Raw genomic sequence first — 20,801 nt, forward strand, 5'->3', positions numbered from 1 at the left:
GGGTAAGCTCGGCTGATCTTAGGCCAAGAGCCAAAGGGCATCGGACTTCAACCAGGAACAGGCCTTGTGAGGGGATGTGGACAAACCTGGTTTAAGTTCAGGCTTTAGCCAGGTTTAGCTTTATCTGATCACCAGCTGTGATGTAGGCCAGTCTGGATCAGCTGGCAGACAATCAAATTAGACATACAGCCAGTGTCCTAAAGAGTGCAGATTGGCCATTGGAGAGAGAAAGACACACTCCTCCTCTCTCTCCCCCCCCCTCTCTCTTTCTCTCCCCCCCCCCCCCTCTCTCTCTCTCACCCCCCCCCCCCCCCTCTCTCTCTCTCTCACCCCCCCCCCCCCTCCTCTCCACTCCACTCCTCTGTCTCAGTGTCTGACATGACATTAAATCAGACCCAGAACTCAATTAGAGAAAAGCGCTGCGCTACGACCAATGCAGAGGGGCCGGGGGGGGGGGCCGGGGACGTGATTTGCAGCCGGACGAGGGCAGCCGGACGGGACCTTCGGGGAAAAGGCAGAGTCCAGGACGTTTATGAGGCCCGGGAAGGGGAGCGTGGTAGGAAGGGAGCGCTTTATTAAATATCCATATCTGATAATAGCTTATAGACGCTGGTCATAATGGACAGTTAAGGACTGGATAAAGGAAGTAGAAGCCTCTCTCGGCCACTGACAGGGTTTTACTGTGTCTTACTAAGGAGACTGAGTGATGGTAAACACATGGTATGAGACTTTACATTTACTGAATTGTTTTCCCATTCCAAGTTAATTGGGACGGTGTAAAATGATATATATACCAGATTCAAGAGGGAGCTTGATGCACATTGATAAAAAAAACACACCCACCCGCAGAAAAACGCATGGAAACACACAAACAATCAAACAATCGAACACACACACACACACACACACAGAACTCACTCAGAACTCACTCAGACTGACACACCTGATTGAACAAACACACACACACACACACACACACACACACACACACACACACACACACACACACACACACACACACACACACACACACACACACACACACACACGCACACGCACGCACACACACGCACACACGCACACACGCACACACACGCACGCACACGCACGCACGCACGCACACACACGCACGAGAGAGGAGTCTCATGTGTGTTACATTACACATTCTCTCCAGGGTGAGATTAGCATACTAAAGCTGTCACTAAGCACATTGGCCTCTGACACTCCAACACAGCACAGGGTCACACACACGCTCCAGTCTTCAGATGGCCTCTCGAAGGAGAAGAGGAGGTACAGAAGAGAGGAGAGAGAAGAGGAGAGAGAGAGGGGGGGGGTAGAGAGAGGAGAGAGGAGGAGGGATAAGGAAGGTGATGAGAGGAGTTCTCAACAGAGAAGATGGAGAAGGGGAGGGGAGGGGAGGGGCTGCCTGCTTCAGAGAAGGGAGAGGGAGGACGAAGGGGTGGGGTGAGGGTGGGAGGGGGGAGGGGGGCTGGATGGGGGAGGGGGGGGGGTTACTAAAGAGAGATGACACACATAGAAGATGGCACAGGAGAGATGGTACAGTAGGTACCCGCCAAGCCCGGAGAAAAACACCACACCGCTAAATCTAGACCAGCCAACTGTAGCGACACCAACTCCGCGAAAGACTCGGAAGAGAAGTGCAAAACTCCTGCACTCCAGTTTAGCCCAGCATCCCCATCCATTACAGGGACGCATTAAGAATGCGTCCCTCCCCCCCCCCCCCCCCCCCCCCCCCCCCCCCCCCCCCCCCCCCCCCCCCCCCGTGGTACGCGCAACATAAGGGCAACGCTACCGTCCTGTTCCTCGCATTTCATTTCACCAGGCTACGATGCAGGTCCCCCCGGGCAGCGCTCGCTAGCTCCCTCGCTAGCTCCCTCGCTAGCTCCCGTCCCTGCACGGCCCCCTGGTCTCTCTACCGGAGGAGGTATAAGCTGATTTATTTATGAGGCTCAGAGAGGAAACAGCTTTTAACGCATGGACACGTCACACTGCACATCTGGTTATCGGGAACACGGACAGAGAGAGAGAGAGAGGGGGGGGGGGGGGGAGAGAGGAAGGAAGGGGAGAGAGAGAGAGAGAGAGAGAGAAGAAGGGGGACAGAGAGAGGAAGGAAGAAGGGGGAGAGAGAGAGGAAGGAAGAAGGGGGGGAGAGAGAGAGAGGAAGGGGGAGAGAGAAAGAGAAAGAGAGAGAGAGAGAGAGAGAGACTGGATTGGTCTTCAATACAGTAAAGTAGGGGTGCATCACACAGTATCGGACGAACGGACCACAGCATCACCGGGAATGACTGGGATTGAGGCTACAAGACTGGAATGACTGGGTTTGAGGCTTCATGACTGGAATGACTGGGTTTGAGGCTTCATGACTGGAATGACTGGGATTGAGGCTTCATGACTGGGATTGAGGCAGCAGAGTTCCACAAGGCGGTGGCACTTGGAAACAAAAAACAAAAAAAACACTGTAAAATAAAACATAAAATAACCAACTTAAATCATAATATATCAACATGTTATATCATAGTAAAGTTTTATAGGCAATTACGGAGAGGTCTTTTGTGGTTATTAGTTCATCTAGCTGGGGATAAAACACTTTCATTTCTTACTGTGATTGCAACTGATGCCAAATATGCCCTCAGGTGTGTATATCCTCATTAGCAGATCTGTTTGTGTGTGAAGAGGCATGACAGCAGGGAAACAGAAACCAATGCCCCGGGGTCAGGTCAACCAGGATTAGGCTCTTATTAAGGAGGTGGTTAACACCTAATACTGGGCTCAGGGTGGAAAACAGGTGGGACTCAGGGCTTGGGACTTAACCCATGGGAAGTGTGTGTGTGTGTGTGTGTGTGTGTGTGTGTGTGTGTGGTGTTCTTCTTAATTGCCACAGGGGGACTGGAAATGATGTGCCTCAAATGCCATCCTTGAGACGTGACATACACAGACGTACACAAAATTATACACAGTCACACACACACACACACACACACAACAACAGCTCATACACACTTTGAAGTCTACTGTGACTACAAAGCCCTGCATTTCTCATTCTCCAATGACAGTCCACAAAAGAGAATCCTTTTTATTATTTAGCCCTTTTTTAAAGTATTTTTAGCCCCAAAAGTATACTGTTAATAATGCTCCTACATCTCTCTCTCTCTCTCTCTCTCCAGACACACATCCCCAGACACACACCCCCAGACACACCCCCCCTCCACTGTGTTTTTGCATTGTCATCCATAGGTTTGATCTGTTCTGATGTTCAGGCTAGGCCTAGTCCCAGTGGGATTAGAAACCGCTGCATTGGAATAAGACTTAGATTGACAGGCGGACCACTGATTGGTTTCATGTATTTATATCATTTCTACATTAGTATACACACTCCCACAACAGAGGGTCTGCTTCTTTGAGATGACACTATAAAAACTATTCTGGAAGTTATAGCATTATAGCTAATCCACTTTTCTTTTTTTTTTGGCAGGTGTGTCTCGTACACACTGTAGGTCAAACAAAAAGAAGTATCTGGGCTGTCATATGGTGACTGGTGTAGTGTACACACACACACACACACACACACACACACACGCACAGACAGAGATGGATCATCATCACAAAATCACGCTGATGACCAGAAATCAACATCTAGGCTACTCCTAACCACCTCTGTCTGCTTACTGTCTCCCTTCAACCATCTCTCTCTCTCTCCCCCCTCTCTCTCTCTTCCCCTCTCTCGCCCTTCCTCTTCCTCTCTTTCTCTCTCTCTGCTTTGAAGTTGACTTCACAGAACCAGTGCTGGAACAACCCCCTCTCATACATACGTCTCATCTCCCTCTCTTCCTCACTGCCTTGTTACCTCAAGCCCTTCTGAGCCCCCCCATCTACCTCCCCCCAAACTCCTATTCTCTCATCCCGTTCTCCATCTCCCCTTATCCGACACTTCAACACCCTCTCCCCCTCTAGCCTACTTCTGCACTCTCTTATACTCTTTCTCCCACTCGCCCCATCACCCCTTCTTTCACCCGTGAAGAGCAGGGTGTACTACCTTGTAATTAGCTTAGGGCCCAGCTGAGGGGAAAATAGACATTGGGGAGGGGGGGGGGGGGGGACCTTCCATCAGTGGTGTCCAGCAGATCTTTTGACAACCTTGTCATTACCTCAACAAGACATATTTCAAACGTTCGTCTTCCACCTATAATAGAAGGGTAGGTGTGTTGGTTTTGGTGGGGGCCACAGCTGTGCGTTCTGTTGCCTCTCCCGCCCTGTCCCCCCTGTTGCGTCCTTAACAAAAGCCTCCCAACATAAAAGGCCTTTCTCTTGAATCCCACCCATATTGGCCAGCGTCCAAACAACTCATCCCCTGAAACCTTCGCTCCGTTCAGACCACTAGGAAACTCGGGTCTAAACTGAGCTTGGCCACGCTGGCGATAATGGCCATCTTGCAGACGCCGTTGTCGCGGTTATTAACCTTGGCCGTGCTGTACTCCCGGCCAGACATGAGCTCACGTTTCATTTCGGAGTGTTCTTCAATGGGAGATGCCCGTCAAAGGGCTTTAATGTATCGACATCAACCAGGCTGACGATGTTGGACGCTGACGTCTAAAGGACAGCGACAGGGACGTTCTTCCTAACAACTGCTGAGACGGCAGGTTTCGAGGTCGGGGATAAGGGTTGTCAAAACGTGGCAAAAAAAATAAAAAAAAAGGCTTCTAGCATTACGACTGCCAATGGCCCCTGGTGTGAGCATTGATTACTTTGTCTTATGATGTCTGTTGGATATGATTCACTTACTTAAACAAATGTATTTGTTGTAAGTCGCTTTGGATAAAGGCGTCTGCTAAATGCCATAAATGTAAATGTAAGAGTGTTTTTTCCCCCACAACGTTTCCAATAAACTGATGACTCCCATGTCCCCAACGTGATCAGAAGGTACAGTACCAGTCAAAAGTTTGGACACACCTTGCCAAGAGTGTGCAAAGCTGTCATCAAAGCAAAAGGTGACTACTTTGAAGAATCTAAAATATAAAACATATTCTGGTTTGTTTAACACTTTTTTGTTTACTACATAATTCCATATGTCTTCATTCATAGCTTTGATGTCTTCAATATTAATCTACAATGTAGAAAATAATAAAAAATAAAGAAAAACCATTGAATGAGAAGATTACAGTACCAGTGTACAGTACCAGTGAAAAGACAAACTTTTCACTGGTACTGTACACGGAAACCCACACCGTTACACTCACATCCACCCATGTAATTTAAGTCAATACTCAAGTTTGTCGAGCACTAAATAGGAGACCTGGCTGACAGAAAGGGGCCTCTCCTGTTCGGCAGTCATCAGAGCTGTCATGTGAGTGAGTGAGCACATCCGTCATAACCTGACAGAATTCATTAGGCAACGTAATTTCACGACTGTCAGACACACCGAATTATGCGCCGGGCGACTAAATGATGGATCTTACATTTCCCTCAAAGCGTCCGCTTATTTATTGCTTTATGTCAAATATGGGCCAGGGAACGACATTATCGACTTCATTACTGAGGGGAAATATGGAAAGGGAGGAAATCGTAAATGATGTTCTACTCTCCATGTGTGACTGAAGTGGGTAAAAAAAAAAAATACGGAGAGAACCGACTGGAGTGGAGTCTTAAAAAAAAAAAGAAGAAGAAAGAAACTCATTGCCCCGAAGTGGACTATCCCCCTGTATTACATTGTGCCACTGTAAGTGATGGAGCGATGTAGGCCTGTGTTTGTACAGGAACAGTGGCCAACACTTATGTGCTTCGGTAACACTGTAAGGCTCCCCTTCTAGTCAGCTGCCTTATGGAATGCTGACACAGCAGCTTGGTCCATCTGACCCACAGTTAGCATCCACTCTCACTCACGAAGAAACACAATGTGGTGTGTGGGGCTGCTTTGCTTGCACCAGCACTGTAGAATACTAATAAGGGAAATTCGTAATACAATGTCACTTTCTCAACACCCAAATAAACAGTAACATGTGACACTTTCATTACGGTAGCCTCCATCAATGCTGTACCATAAAACATGCTCACTGTCTGGTGATAGCTCCGGTACTGATTAAAATACAATACAGAAATGACAAGTAAATGTGTAAAACGTTTTATGGGGTAAGGATATCATTAACTCACTTATGAAACATTTAGGCTTTTGTTCTAACTAACATTCGCGGGATATGGAGACTTGTCTGATAAAAACGGTTCTGTACCTCACTGTTGTGTCCTCTGAGGTTGAAGTTGATCCTTTGCGGGGTAGCCCGTTCCCTTCTGCAGTGGCTGGACGTGAAAGTTACTCCGACGACCCCTCTTCCGTTCCCCGTGGCGAGCCAGCCCTCTTCGTAGTAGCGCCTCCGGCATACCGGCTTCTCCTTCTCACTCTTCGGCACCCGACCCTTCCACGACAGGCAGAGGATGTTGGAGTCGCTGCAGAGGACGGGTCCATGCTCCACCGCGGCGAACATGCCTGCCCTATGCGACCGCAGCTCGTTTCACGGTGGGCAAAAATGATTCGGTCGTTGCGGGTCAAGCGTTTCGGAGAGGGTGCTGGTTCCGTTATGAGCGCTTCACCTCCGCTGTAGCAGAGTTGATGTCGGCGACGGCGATCTGCGGGCACGCTGCATAGTATTTGACGTTTCCTTTGGATTATCTGGGCTTCTAAAGGGGATTCAAGGCGCCACCCGACCTACAGTATTGTTATATGTAATATATATCAGAGCGGACTGAGCGGACGTTTGTGCGTGTCCGATTCAAGCGACCAGACGCTGTCCAGGTTCGTTCAAGTGAGTTTGTCGATCATCTACACTACAATATTGTTGGCCAGGGGGGCAGATATCGATGAAGATTGCATAAACGAAAAAGGCACACATTCAGGACATTTTGATTTGTTCAATAAGTTAGTCTTGCCTATTGGCTACTGTATCAATTAGTAGGCTATCGATCACGGACCAGGTAATACAAAATATTGGACAAAAAGGTCATTATGCCCACGCAACTTTCTGCCATGCAACAAATGAACAAAATCGTTCCATCTTGTAGCCTTGATCTGCCCCGAAAGAAACCAGAAATCCACTACGAATTAATGACAAAAGCACCAGCGTCCGAGCTCTGAAAACAGTCCACTACACAGGCATCATACTGCTTTAATTTGGGGCATCCGATTAGTCCGAGTATAGTCCAATTCGTTGTGTCATAGCGGCTGATCCGCGCGGCTGTTGTCCTGACGCGATGTGAGCCTTCTGAAAAGAGTAGGGACTCCTCGCATCAGCTGTCAACCCAGGGGAGTGCCGCTTCTCCCGGCAACGTCATTACGTCACCCAGCTTGCCTTCCAATCCAAGTCGGGGATCCCGTCAAGGAGTACTGAGGAGAAGGAAAAATACATTTTACAGGGTTATCTCAAGGAGGACAGATGCCTCGGTAGAATAATGTGACAATGCATGTGCCGAGATCAACACACATATGTTGTTTACACGAGAGATGGAGAGAGAGATGGGAAGAGAGAGAGAGAGAGAGGAAGGAAGGAAGGGGGGGGGGGTGCGTGGGCGAATGGACACAAGACCACGACACTATGCTGCTAGTAAGCTCCAGACTACTAAGGACAACAAATACAGCGAATGCAAATTGGCAAACGAAGCCCATTGATTGGTTTCCAATCTGGTCATAACCAATTTGTCTTGGATCATAAATTGATGCTACCAGTTCAGTGCCACATTAGTTACTCCACAAAACACTCCCTTGCCCAGAACAGGTGGCATAGGTTACAATACCTGTATTGCAATTCGCTACTTACGTTACCTACTTCAACCTCTTCACTAAGCAGTCAATTCTAACAATATTAGTTAGCTATCTTTCTCTGGAAAGCCAGAAACCAACTAACTACCTAAAAGAATTGCATAGAGTAGATAGGGGAGACAACACAAAGCCGCTTTAGTGTGGCCAAAAGTAATAGCATCTCCATTCGGACCAGAATTGGCATAATTTAGGCTGTTTGCCAATCTTTAGCAGCTGAGTACCTAACGTCTGAATTATCCATTAGCTGCGTTAGCTACCTATTGAGTCACCCATATAGAAGCTACATTGTCCTCTTTTTCATGGACATTTCACAAATAAACAGCAAACAACTAGCTAGCGAGCTAGCTACCAAAGCTAACCCCACTAACCAACCATTGTTGGTTGGTTTGGTCGGTATCGGTTATTTTGATGGCTAGCTTGCTAACGTTAGCAACCCACTGTTTATCGTTTTCATTTTGAAAGACTTGTTTATTTGGCTAACTATAATCACAGCGAAGGGGTTGGTGCCGTTGTCAGTAGTTGGACGGAATCATATGAGACCTAACATCAACATCTCTGGATAAATATCAATGGACAATGATCAATCGCTTACCTCTCGTCTCTCTTGTTGCTGCCACTGTACGGGAGGGCCCTGTTACTGTATCACGTGACGGTCACATGATTTGGTCCCCTACATCACTTTTGTCTGCTGGATCAAAAAAAAAAAAAAAGAGGAAAGCTCCTCAATCAATCGTCTTGATTTTTTAAGTCGAATTAAAAATGCTTTGAAATGCAGAAAGTCCCGTTCAAATGGATGTTCATGCCAGGTTGATTTTCCTCTAGCCGTTGGAGCAGGTGAGGCTATACAGAGTTGATTATTCTTATTGTACAGATAGTTCTAGTGCAATTTCTGGAAGAAAACTCTTTTTTATTTTGCAGCTACTGATAAAGTAACTTGTATGGTTTATCCAGGCTAGCTATCACACCTGCATCTGCAATGAACACCCTGTACAGATGGTGGCAGCCTTGCACCATTTGGTTGATTACCATCTGTCACTGAAGAAGAACTGCCCCGCCCACAGAAACATGGCTGCCCCCATGGTCGTCGGTCGAAATATTCGCAACCTAGCAAGGATATTCGTAGGAGTCTCACAATCGGTACAGTATTTAACGTCACATTATTTAAGATAGGCATTTTCGACTGTCACGTTACTAATGATATGCTTAACGGTGCTTGTTTCTCACGAAACATTACAGGTTATCTCCTGCGTGAGAGATAATGTTAGCTAGCTAGCTAACGTCGGCTAGTTAATCAGTAAGGTTATTATAACAGTCGAATAATATTCTCTTTTTAGGGATCAAGAGGATTGGATGCTTGCAGAAATCATGGGAGATCTAGAATAATTTGGTAATGTGCCTTATCATACCGTGGTAAACCAATGACAGTCAGTGTCAAGTCAAAACACCACATTGTTGTTGGCTGTGCATCACACTAATCGTATTTCTTGTGAAGGTGTTGTTTGCTTTGGAATTTATTCCCCTCTCTTTCCTCTGTCGCACCACAGCCCTCTCCAGTTGACGTCAACAGCTTGCATCCACACCGGAACGGTCTATGCATCTCTCCCCTCATCAGTGAGTTGTCATTACACGTTTTGCATCTGACACACACACACAGACATTTCTCATTCATTAATCATATTTTTTTCATTATAGGTCACTGTCACAGAGGAACCAGACACGTTGTATCAGAAGGTGTCAGTACAGGTGAAGGGTCATGACAAGGCGGTCTTGGACAGCTACGAGTTCTTCGCCACTCTGGCTGCCAAGGAGTTGGGCATCACTCTGGGCAAAGTGTGAGTTGACAGGCTCTGAGTTGAGAAGCTACTCATAATAATAATAATAATAACAATAATAATATACGCCATTTAGCTGACACTTTTATCCAAATCGACTTACGTTGCAGTGAGTGCATACATTTTTCAGTATATATGGTCCCAGCGGGAATCGAACCCACAATCTAAGTGTTGTTAGCGCCAAGCTGTACCAACTGAGCCACAGAGGACCACTATAATCATCATTTAGTAATAATTTGGAGACTGGGTTGGGTTGTGACACGTCTGAGTGAGGATCCCACATGTATTTACTACTCCTTCCCCTTTACAGTCACACAAGTCCATATGTTCCCAGCCAAGCTGAGCCGTCCTTTGACTCACATCACACACTAAACAGTGGTCACATCGCGAAGCTATATATTCGTTTTTTTACAAAGACAGCAGTATTATTCCGATTTTACGGTAATGCCTCATGTCTGTGTTGCCCTCTAGTGGGAGTAATACACGCTAACTCCATGGGTTGTTTGTTTTGTTTTTCCTCCACCTTAGATTCCAACCTCCAAAGAACATAGAGAGGCTAACACTCCTCAAGTCTGTCCACATCTTCAAGAAGCACAGAGTCCAATACGAGATGAGGACGCACTATCGTTGCATTGAGGTGAGATACCGAAGCCAGCAAGCTCTCCTCCTCAAAACCCATCTTTTTAAACTTGCTTTTAATTTTTAACAATTTTCATTGTTGTTTTTACAGACTGTGCTTTTGTTTGACTTTTTATTTATCTGTCTATTCTTGTTCTCTCCATGAAATGTAGTGTCTTTGAGTACTGAGAATAGCGCTATACAAAATAAATGCATTATTATTTAACCCTTAAATCCTTGTAATTACTCCTTCTACAGAACTACAACAGACAAGACAGTGAATTAATTTCACAGATTTGACCTGTAGCCTATCTGCTCTCTATGCAGTCAACTCCAATTGATCCAGTTAATCGATTAGATCACTGTATGTAATGTGGGCAATGGTGAAGTCGATGGATTTTTATGGCATTGGTTTTTGTAATGGATGTCACATCCATTATAAAAACCAATGCCATATAAGTCCATTGACTTCACCAGTGGCCATTTCGTATTATTCTGTGATTGAATCAATTAACCGGATCAATTGGAGTTGAAACACAGAGTAGGGAAGAATCAATGGGCTATTATGGGGTCAGTGACTCATGGTTACATGTCCTCTCATGTTCCTCCTCCAGCTGTCTCATCTGACAGGCTCCACTGCGCAGGTGTATCTGGAATACATCCAGCGGAATCTACCTGAGGGCGTGGCCATGGAGGTGACCAAGGTATGATTAACAGATATCACAGAGCCACAGAGTCCGGTTAAGATCCATTGTATAATAATAATAATAATAATATAATACATTTTTTACGATGTTGTGTTTTGATATTACATAATATGGCATTGCAACAGTGATATCAGTCATTAGCTTATGTCTGTTATAGGCATAATAAAGGATTAAGACAGTCTATACACAGAGATTGACTATGCACAAAAGTTGTTCATATCTCTGTCCATCTCTACAGACTTCCATGGACAAGATCCCCGAGCATATCCTGGAACCCATGTGGAAAGACCCGCCCACTGAGGAGATTCCCAGCCAATGAGAGTAGAGTCACAGACAGAAGCTGCTCTTCCACTGGCTGTTATCAGCAGCCAGTCAACATAAGAAGAAGGTCAAAAGACCTGGGGGCGGTCTGAGCAAGATTATGTAACATACACATTGCCTGACCTTCCAGACAGTTAACTATTGCCATAGTTATCATGAGATTTTGATAGCCCCAAGCTCAGAGCAACCTTTTCAACAAAAAAGAGCATCTTCCAGAAATACTGAAATACATTCATAATTTGTCAGTTACTCTCTGAATTGGACTCACATCCAGCTCATTTGTGTTGGCATCTGCCGGTTTTCCTTGTAATGTTCACATGTCTATGGTGGGAGACTACAGGATGTATTGATTGTATGTTTTGTTAATAAATCACACTTAAAGGTGACCTGTCCTTGTGATCCTCTGTCTTTTTGAATATTAGTACCATGTTTTAGTAAGTTGGTCTTACAATGGCAGTCAGTTAGAGATGTCACCACTCTACTTCTGAACAGTTATTCACCTTTTCAAAACAATAGTTAGTCATTTTTAGAATGCATGATAACCGTCTCAGTGTTTTGCCTGCAATGAAAGTGTGATTGTAATCTGAGAAACTTTGTCTGGTTAAAACAGGAACACTGTAGCTAACTGACAAGTTTGCATCGTTGGGAATCAACAGAAAACCACAAACACACAAAGCAAATTCGTTAAAGTGTTTATTGTAGGAAAGAGATGCACAAAACTGATCGACAACACTGGAAAGAATCGCACTAGATGAGGAGATCATTATTTTTCAAGAGTTACATTTTCACATCAATCCTTGTCGACTACTGTCTCAGTGAATCTAGATATAGCTTCACTGTAACTTAATGATGGCCGCCAGGACTGAGCTGGTTATATAAGTTCACTTCCTAGTAAAATTTGCTTTATCAACTTGGACACTTCCAGTGGCAGCTCTATATATAGCCCACCGATGGCAGGGCCACCCCCTCACCCCTCCCTTCTCCTTGGGTCAAGATGAGTCACATGGTACGTACCAAGACAACGCTCAAGCATTAATTATATTGAGCCCCTGTATGAGTCATCGTCTCCACAATGAGGGGAACTGGAGAAGAGAATGAGGAATCTTGGTTCACATACTGTAGGGAATTTTTGCTGTAGATGACACTGGCATTGTTAAGGGTCACTTCTGCAACCTTTGTCAAAGATGCTGTATGTTTTGTTTGAAAATTCATTGACTACATGTATTGACTAGCCAATTTCCTGCAAAGCCAATTTCCCCTCTAGGGATAATTAAGTTTACTAACACCAACAGTAGGCAATGAATGGATGCCTGGATAGTAATCTATTGAATAAACGTTTGACTTGTGACCGGACATATAAGTCAGTCAATCAATCAATCAATTTTGAAAGAAACTAAACCCTATGATATATGTGATGGTAATCATTAAGACCAATAGGCCATAATTATGTGAACACCTGCTCCTGTTGTTGCCATTGCACATTTTGTTTACTACGTGACGCACATTGTGTGTGTGTGTGTGTGTGTGTGTGTGTGTGTGTGTGTGTGTGTGTGTGTGTGTGTGTGTGTGTATGTGCTTGTTTGCATTATGAATGCAAACAAATCAGAAATGATTGCTGAACATCTAAAAAGCCTCTCAATTGACAGTAATAATAAAGAAGAACGTTCTCTCTTTCCCTCTCTGCCTCACCTGTTTCCATGGATTGTAGATTGACCATGGTCTTTGGGCCTTCTCTCCGTTTCCATCCCGTAAAAGAGAATCTTCACGCTTCTGGGAGGGGCAGGAGGGGGGAGGAGGGAGGAGGAGGGGGGGGGGGGTGTTGGAACACAAGAGGAGGCTCACCTTGGAGGATGAGGAGGGGGTGTGGGGTGTGGGGTGTGGGGTGGGTGTCACAGTCCTCGGGTCTACTGCTGCCTTCTGAAGGGTGACTACTACACCCCATCCCCCCTTCCTTCAGGAGACAACAACAGTCGTCATAATCATCATCATCATCATCATCATCATTATCATCATCATCATCATCATCATCACTGTTAGCAGCAGCGGAGGGGACTGCAAAAGAAGACTGGGAGGACGGCAGAGAAGCACAGACTCATTGGTAGAGGAGATAGAGATGGACAGAGAGGAGAGGGGAAAGGTGCAACACCTGCCTAGTGGCTTTTGTTAAAGTGATCTGCGATTTAAAATGTAATGCAAAGACAGAGTGTGTATAAAGCTTATGAACCAGAGGTGTGGAAGGCCCACTGGTGATGTCTATACTTATATAGACATCTACTATACCCTGTCTGGAGAATCAACAAATCTGTGGTGTCTCATCGAGTATGTAATATAGTGTAGGCCTATGCACTTTTTCTGCTTTTTAGAGGTAATGCCATATTCTTGTTTGTCAGCAGGATGCATATCAATAATAAATGTCTCGTCATCATATGAGTGCACATATCCATTACTTTCCTTTAACTGTCTGCACTACATCTGCTGCAGTGCCTCTGTTAAGACAGAACCAGGCCATCCGATCATGTAAAAAACAACAGAATGCATTTGAATAAATTCATAAATAAATGAAATGATTCATTTTATTCGTAATGTCACCTCAGCGAGAGCATGGGTGTGCCTTAAGACCACCAACGGTATCCAGCATAGTCTGCCGCATATGGCTGTCAATCAATATTCTATTAAATAATAAAGGCTAAGAAGCAGTTGCTTGCCCTGCTGCCGCTCGTGCAATAAAATACTTTGATCGAGGACCTCTTTGTTGAAAAAAAATTGATTGTTTTTCCTGATTGTGTTTTAGAATGTTGGAATTTTGTACAATGTATGGTTGTAAATTGTGTGTCTGCAGGACTCCCTTGTAAAAGAAACCTCGGTCTCAATGGGACTCCCTGCCAAAATAAAGGTTAAATAAAAAATGTAATTGCGTGTATGCACAATATGAGGTATTGCACCTTTGCATGCGACTGCATGCACTGCAACAGACTGGGATAGAGCTGAAGTCATGACACTGAAGAGAGAAAAAGGATTTGAGCAGACATGTTGTTTATCGGAGGTAGAAGACTGTGGTTGTTTGCTTGTTGTGTAGAAGATAAGATTCTCTCCATCCCCTGTTCTCCTCTGGGATGATATGGTACAGCATGCTCTAATTTGTAAAAATGGTAACAGATTATGTATCCTAGGGGGAATGATGTCCTCCTTTTAAACAGACTACCATTGGAGTTCTGGGTGTGAGTTCTACTGAGACGGGGGGAATCATTTCAATGCGGTACAATTCTAGAGTGGTGTGTCCTGCAGTAAAACCTCACCTGATAGACTTGGTGGCTCTGTGCCATCTGTGAGAGAGTTCCATGTTTCAAAGGCACATAATACTGTATACCGTGCTCTTCAGATAAACATACTGTATATATTTGCACTTTTTTATTCAAGTCATTTCTGATATACAGTAACTATAACTTTCAGCCCTCAGCATGACTATAAAATACTTTCTTTCAGTGTCATCTTTTCCAAATTGTCGTAATCGTGACCCATTTTTGTTTTACAGTAAATACTTTATTTCCCATTACAATTCTTGGTCCTCCAACTTCATTGTAGAATATATGGCAGTGTGGCCTAAGCTTTGTGTCAAAACATGATATGGTGTTATAAAAATATGTAATATCATGTGTATGTGTGCAGCAAAATAATTACAAAATGGTTCAACAATATTCATTCATAATGTGCAATTTGTGTTTCAGAGAATACTCAGCCAAGTGGTACTAACATAATAACAGCAATGTAGCCGTATAATACTGTAATATACAGTATACAAATAATGTACTTTTCAGTCCATTCTCTTCAATAAATTACAGTTATGTTGTAAAGTTGTAATGTTGCGTCAAGCTGATGCTGAGACAACTCTCAGACTTGACTTTAAAAAAACGATAAAAGAGAGCAGTTCAGTTTAGTTTTACTTTTATTTTTTTTCCTTCATGACTATGTCATAACTGTTGACTGTTTTTCAAAGTACATTCACAAATCCACATAGGTCAGTTACAGTTAGTTAAAGGTATGATAACACTTCAGAACTAAACACAGTGAATAATAGTATCTTAATACTAAACTGAAGCAATTACTTGTTTCGTAGTTTTCTTTAAAATATAAATGCTAGTATAGAGTATATATATTATTTCAATATAGTATCCATTTATGTTCATTTGTTTTCTTTTAGTCATTCCACAATATAGATTGCTGAACACAAACATGAATTGTTCCAAACAGCAATATTCATGAACTTAAAATAGCTGCACATTAATTATATAAAAATGTCACGTAAAAGAATCATGAATACCTGACATTTAAAATATTGTCGTTTCACTTCAAAATGTGTGAGTGAGTCTACACAGCATTTGCTGTCATTGTGTACTGCTGGGTGATGTTGTAATACAAAACTACAGGATGTCCATGGAACAAAGGGAAAAGTTAGGGAGGTCCAAGTAAGAAACACTGGTGCTTGAGGGCTGTTGTGAACTCTTTCTTTCTTTCATTAAAATGTTTCTCTCTCTCTCTCACTCACACACACCGTGTCATTAATATTCTCTTGCTTAAGGGTCAGAAAAAATCTCTGTAAGGCTTACAGGGTGACCACCACAAGACCCACATCACTATAGGACTAAAGGACTTCAATACCCACAATTCTTAATTATCTTTTTTTTGTTGGTAAATAACCTTTTGTCAACACTATACAACGTTGTCCTAATACCAATGGAATATTTTCCTTCTGAAAACATAAGTGACAATGAAAGTGATAAATGCTTTTATAATTAAGGTCTGAAGTGTCTGTTGCTGTTATATTTGCTTCACATTTTCTCCTCCAGTATATAATATCAATATCCAGACATTTGGCTACAGGGTGTCTCATAAGGAAGAGGTTTTTTTTATGACACATATTCAGAGACTACCCCCAGTAGGCCCCCTGCTACGCTCTGTAATTATTTTAGGGCAGGCTGCGTTAAAAGTGTCGGCCACCAGGGGGCCCTGGCCAACTCTGGCCTCTGCCAGGTGGGGAGTGATGCGGAGGAGAGGCTGGTCCATTGTGGTAGCTGTGTAAAAGGATAAAATCACATATTGGATTCTCATGCTCTGCCACTAGGGGGCACACTCTGATAAGAATGTCGTCGTCCTCCCATCTACTGTACTCTGGAGGCTCTCCCCCCGTCATGTACTGTGCTGATCAAGTTACATGTCACATTTAATATCGTTCCTATCTCAATAAAGGTTACATGCACTATTTAAAACTCTGGATCCCAAAAATTAGAGCAAGATTTACTGATCTACGAGCATTCATTAATGGGCATTTACCTCATGTATATTATGATAAGAATATCATAATTTGATTCTTTGTGATTAACCTTACCATTGTTAAGCGCGAAGAGGCATTTAATTTGATTGACATCAACTGCTAGAAAGGGTTTGGAGAATTAAAGGGGAAGGGAGAGGGAGTCAAGCCAGATGTGTTAGAACAGAGCTATAAAGCAGAGAGGGAGGGGATAGTGTGTGTGTGTGTGTGTGTGGGGTGTGTGTGTGTGTGTGTGTGTGTGGGGGGGGGGGGTTGGAGTGTGTGTGTGGGTTGGGGGGGGGGAGGGATGTGCGTGTGTATGTGTATAAACAAACGTCTTACCCTCTGGGGCCTCTAGGGCCTCTGGGGCCTCTGGGGTGGAAGTGGCGTGGGGGTCCGGGGGGCATGCCTCGGCCGCGGGGGTGTGGGGGACGCCCTCTAAAGCCTGGGTATCCCAGGGGGGGAGGCGGAGGGGGGCCGTGTCTACGGGAGGAAATTGATCTACATGAACTGAAGAACAAGAAATCTTTAAAGCAGACTGTAAGTCCATTATACTGCAGAGCGCCTGACTAATCATTCACAGAGGGGGGGGGGGGGGGGGGGGGGGTGATGAAACAGTGCTGGTCTTTCAAAGGTGCATGTCACATTGTGATTTCATGCAACTTAGACCGAATTCTGATTCCTGAGGTAGATCAGATTCTGATTGGCTCCTTTGTATGAATCTGATTCTGGTTCTCAAACATTTGTGATTCGGAATCTACACCTCGCAGCCGTGTGATTCGCTGAAATCAAATAATAACAAATACTCCACTCAGTAAATTCACTCCCACTCAGGCCAGGTTTGAGTCGTTGGTATTCCAGGCTTATATGCTCTGTGAGCAATAGCCCAGGGATGAGGTCAGCTAACAGGTGACAGCAGTGACTAACAAAGGACCTGTGGGTGGGCTTTACCTGTGCATGGGCGGGAAGGGGCATCTCATGTGCATGGGCGGGGGTGGGGGAGGGGGAGGGCCCATACCCATAGGTCCACCCCTCCCTCCTCGCCTGCCCCTGATGTCCGGGTACGGTCGCATCCTCCCCATCCCTCTCCTGCAGAGACAGGGAAGGGGGATTCAGGGAGTATGAGTCATCCGGTGTGAGTCATCCCATTCCAAAGCCATGCAGAAAAACAAGAGAATGCTCGGAGGGAAATGGTGAAAATGAATTCCAGAAACATTTGAATACCTGTCACATAAAGCTTCCTTCATAACAACACTGACCCCATCCCATCCGATGATTATACCAGAATTTTCTCCCAATCTCTTATATCTTGTATGTGATTTATAACAATAACTAACACGTTATGTTATTGACTGTGTTATGCATATATAATAATCGCCCAGTCAGTTATAACCATTAGTAGGCTGCTGACACAGACTCTGACCTATGCTGACAAAGCACATTGTACACATGTAAACAAATAATCCGTTGATGTCTCCAGTACCTCATGGGTCCCCTCATGGGTCCCCTCATGGGTCCCCTCATGGGTCCAAACCCGTTCATGACCCCGTCCCGTCCTCCTCTGCCCCTGCCGCGCCCGGGGGGCCCAAACCCTTTCATCATCATGCCCCGCCCACCACGAAAGCCACGGCCCATCCTACCCCCTCGGCCCACCCGACCCCCTTGGCCCCGCCCTTTGAACCCACGATCCCTGTGGAGAGGAAGTAAGGAATATTTAGTGACAGTGTAGAATGTTTCTACAGTCAGAGTGCTCATGCAAAAACAATACCACTAACACAGTGTAACGACAATGACAATTGACCAATCGCATCCTCCGACTGAATGATCACATGACCGACCTGGACTTGTTTTCTGATATGGGCTCCTCAGATGCATCCTGGGAGGTGTCTGTGTATTCCGTCACCTGCTCTGTCTCCATCTGAAACAAACAACAGCAAAGACCTTGTAGCGGAATCAGATCAAAACTGTCAAAGGCTGTCAAAACATTCGCATACAGTATGTAACAACAGTCATATCTGCAGCCGTTATTTCACGAGAGATGACTGAACACAGTCACAGACACAAGCCATTATTTAGATACCTCGATACTTGGAGAGTAATATGCACAACAACCTGGGTTCAATTCCCGGTCGGGTTATACAGTCAAGGGTGTGCTACACAGTTAAAGAGGTATATATTATACAACCCTGAGTGATTTTGATAAAGTGTGTGTGTGTGAAATCGATCACACACTAGCGTTGTGGGGACGTCGTCTCTCAGCTGTCATCTAATCTGCCATCTGCTCACGGCGGCAGGCCTTTTAACACATTCAAATGAGGTTAAAAGTCAAAGGGCCACAGAGGCTACACAATAGACCCTACAGGAGTATCACACAAGTTAACACAATCCTAATTACACTTGCCTGGAGCAGCTAGAGGGCCACTTACTGCAATGCTGAAGGGGATGTTATGAGAATGATGTTTAACAGATGGTAGGAATTGGCAATAGCGTTTGAATAAAGCTTAGAAGTCAAACATGCTTTGAATAGACCCTCCAGGGATGTTAGTCGTTTACAACAAAGAAATACATAAAGAGGGATGGGTTGTTCAGTATTGAACTGTATTTCTGGTGTGTTCTTCATCAGACAGGACTGTTACTGATGTAGAGGAGAGTAATAATCAAAGGGATATTAGAAGCAACAGACCATAGTGATGTAATACACATTTGAATAAGTCATAAAAGAGAACAACGCTGCATGACATGTAATTGCCTCTGTCAGCGAAATCATTTCATTATAACTAACAGATGTCATGTAATACGTTCCGTATTAATGAGTTCAGCATGAATCTATCAGATGTAGCAAAATGAATAAATTAGTAAGAAGATAAATTAAGCATTGCCTGCAGCTGCAAGGTAATCAGGCATAATGTGGACAATTGTCAGTTTCAATTTTAAAGATCTAGAAGACTTGGCGATTAACTCGACTACAAAATGCAGCGGTTGGATAAAAAAACAACACCAGAGCAACATTGGGGTGTAGGCAATACCTGACATCCTGCCATAATCAATACACCCACATACCTCTTGTTCAGCAAATTCAGACAAAATACAAATCCTTACCCCCCCCCCCCGACCTCCTCCCCTAACTATAGTAACTGATATGTATACTCATGAGATATATATATATATATATATATATATATATATATATATATATATATATGATATCTATACTCTCTGCTTGTGTTTGGAATGGGTGAGTACTATGCTCCAAAGACCCGTGCCAAAATCATGACCACATTCAGTCAATCGATGATATATGAAACTAAGAGGACATTCATAGACACGCTGTACTGGGCCTTTCGCTGCCTGGGCACAGTAAAGGCTCGAACACAGAGGGACTGCTAAGCCAAGGAGGGCTTTAGGAGTTAAGCAGAATGGCTGCACGGAGTGAAGCTTGCCAAAGCTGGCGTTGGTGAGAGATTATTAATAGTGCAAAGGGCCCTACCGTAAAATGTAACACCTGCACCACTGCAAGTCTGGAGTAGGGGAAAGGCTGGGTGGGGGATGGGGGACATGGAGACAGGGGGAGAAACAGAGAAACACACACACACACACACACACACACACACACACACACACACATGCCTGGAGTCGAAACAGCTTACAGGGAGGAATCTGACTTATGCATTAGAATTTGCTTCAAGAAAGCATGCTGATTTCAGAGGAAATATATGGGGATGTCTGTCCTCCAGAGGCTTGTAACGTACAAACATGAACAATGACCACTTATCAAAGTGACAGCTGTTATGATTCAAGTTCTTCAGCACTGTTTTCTTTGGACAGCGCCTAACCTCGTCCCGAGGCTATTGTGCACAGCGCATATCATAAATGAAATGGGAGAAGTATAAGTGTAAGAAGTTTGGATATATGGTTGTGTGTTCCCTTAACAAATAAGATTCCATGGCGGCAAATCCTTCCATTCAATAATAATTCCAAGATTAGCCTAGATGATTCATTTCCCTTCAATAGATCCAATTTGCCACGGCTCAATGAGCACGTCCAGGTAACTACTGTACATGGCGGGTTTCAAATTGTTTAGCTGCATTCAGTACATGTCGAGATAAACGTCATGGAAACTGTTTATCTTACCAAACATAGCTGGCGCTATGTTTATAAATTCCGTAGCCTAGGCCTACTCACTACCACCAATATTA

General features: G+C 44.4%; 3 protein-coding genes across 3 annotated transcripts in view; 1 reads left to right on the plus strand and 2 right to left on the minus strand.

Moving 5' to 3' along the window:
• Positions 1-8,447, minus strand: part of tulp4a (TUB like protein 4a) — a 30,037-nt gene extending 21,590 nt beyond the window's left edge. The window contains exons 1-2 of the mRNA XM_083688502.1: positions 8,415-8,447; positions 6,243-7,390 (exon numbers count right to left, since the gene is read on the minus strand). Coding sequence (XP_083544628.1) covers positions 6,243-6,494 — 252 coding nt within the window. The 5' untranslated portion in view covers positions 6,495-7,390; positions 8,415-8,447. The remainder of the gene's footprint in view (positions 1-6,242; positions 7,391-8,414) is intronic.
• A 438-nt stretch (positions 8,448-8,885) lies between these two features.
• On the plus strand, positions 8,886-11,686 carry mrps10 (mitochondrial ribosomal protein S10). Its single transcript, XM_083688332.1, has 7 exons — positions 8,886-8,959; positions 9,157-9,209; positions 9,367-9,433; positions 9,515-9,654; positions 10,183-10,291; positions 10,887-10,976; positions 11,218-11,686. Exons 1-7 carry the CDS (start codon positions 8,888-8,890, stop codon positions 11,296-11,298), a joined length of 612 nt encoding a protein of 203 aa, XP_083544458.1. The 5' UTR covers positions 8,886-8,887; the 3' UTR covers positions 11,299-11,686.
• Positions 11,687-16,207: 4,521 nt separating this feature from the next.
• On the minus strand, positions 16,208-18,523 carry LOC310818428 (uncharacterized protein; the record flags this gene model as incomplete). The annotated part of the gene is made up of 5 exons (XM_083689373.1): positions 16,208-16,369; positions 16,948-17,088; positions 17,557-17,694; positions 18,089-18,295; positions 18,444-18,523. 5 exons carry the CDS (start codon positions 18,521-18,523, stop codon positions 16,279-16,281), a joined length of 657 nt encoding a protein of 218 aa, XP_083545499.1. The 3' UTR covers positions 16,208-16,278.
• Between the last annotated feature and the right edge of the window lie 2,278 nt (positions 18,524-20,801).

Source organism: Argentina silus, assembly GCF_951799395.1.
Source record: "Argentina silus genome assembly, chromosome: 17".
Classification (NCBI taxonomy): domain Eukaryota; kingdom Metazoa; phylum Chordata; class Actinopteri; order Argentiniformes; family Argentinidae; genus Argentina; species Argentina silus.

Excerpts from the sequence above, each read along its gene's own strand:
- mrps10 (XM_083688332.1), top strand. The coding sequence starts at position 8,888 with ATGGCTGCCCCCATGGTCGTCGGTCGAAATATTCGCAACCTAGCAAGG. Across the intron at positions 8,960-9,156 it reads TCGTAGGAGTCTCACAATCG|GGATCAAGAGGATTGGATGC; the intron begins GTACAGTATTTA and ends TTCTCTTTTTAG. Across the intron at positions 10,292-10,886 it reads CGCACTATCGTTGCATTGAG|CTGTCTCATCTGACAGGCTC; the intron begins GTGAGATACCGA and ends TTCCTCCTCCAG.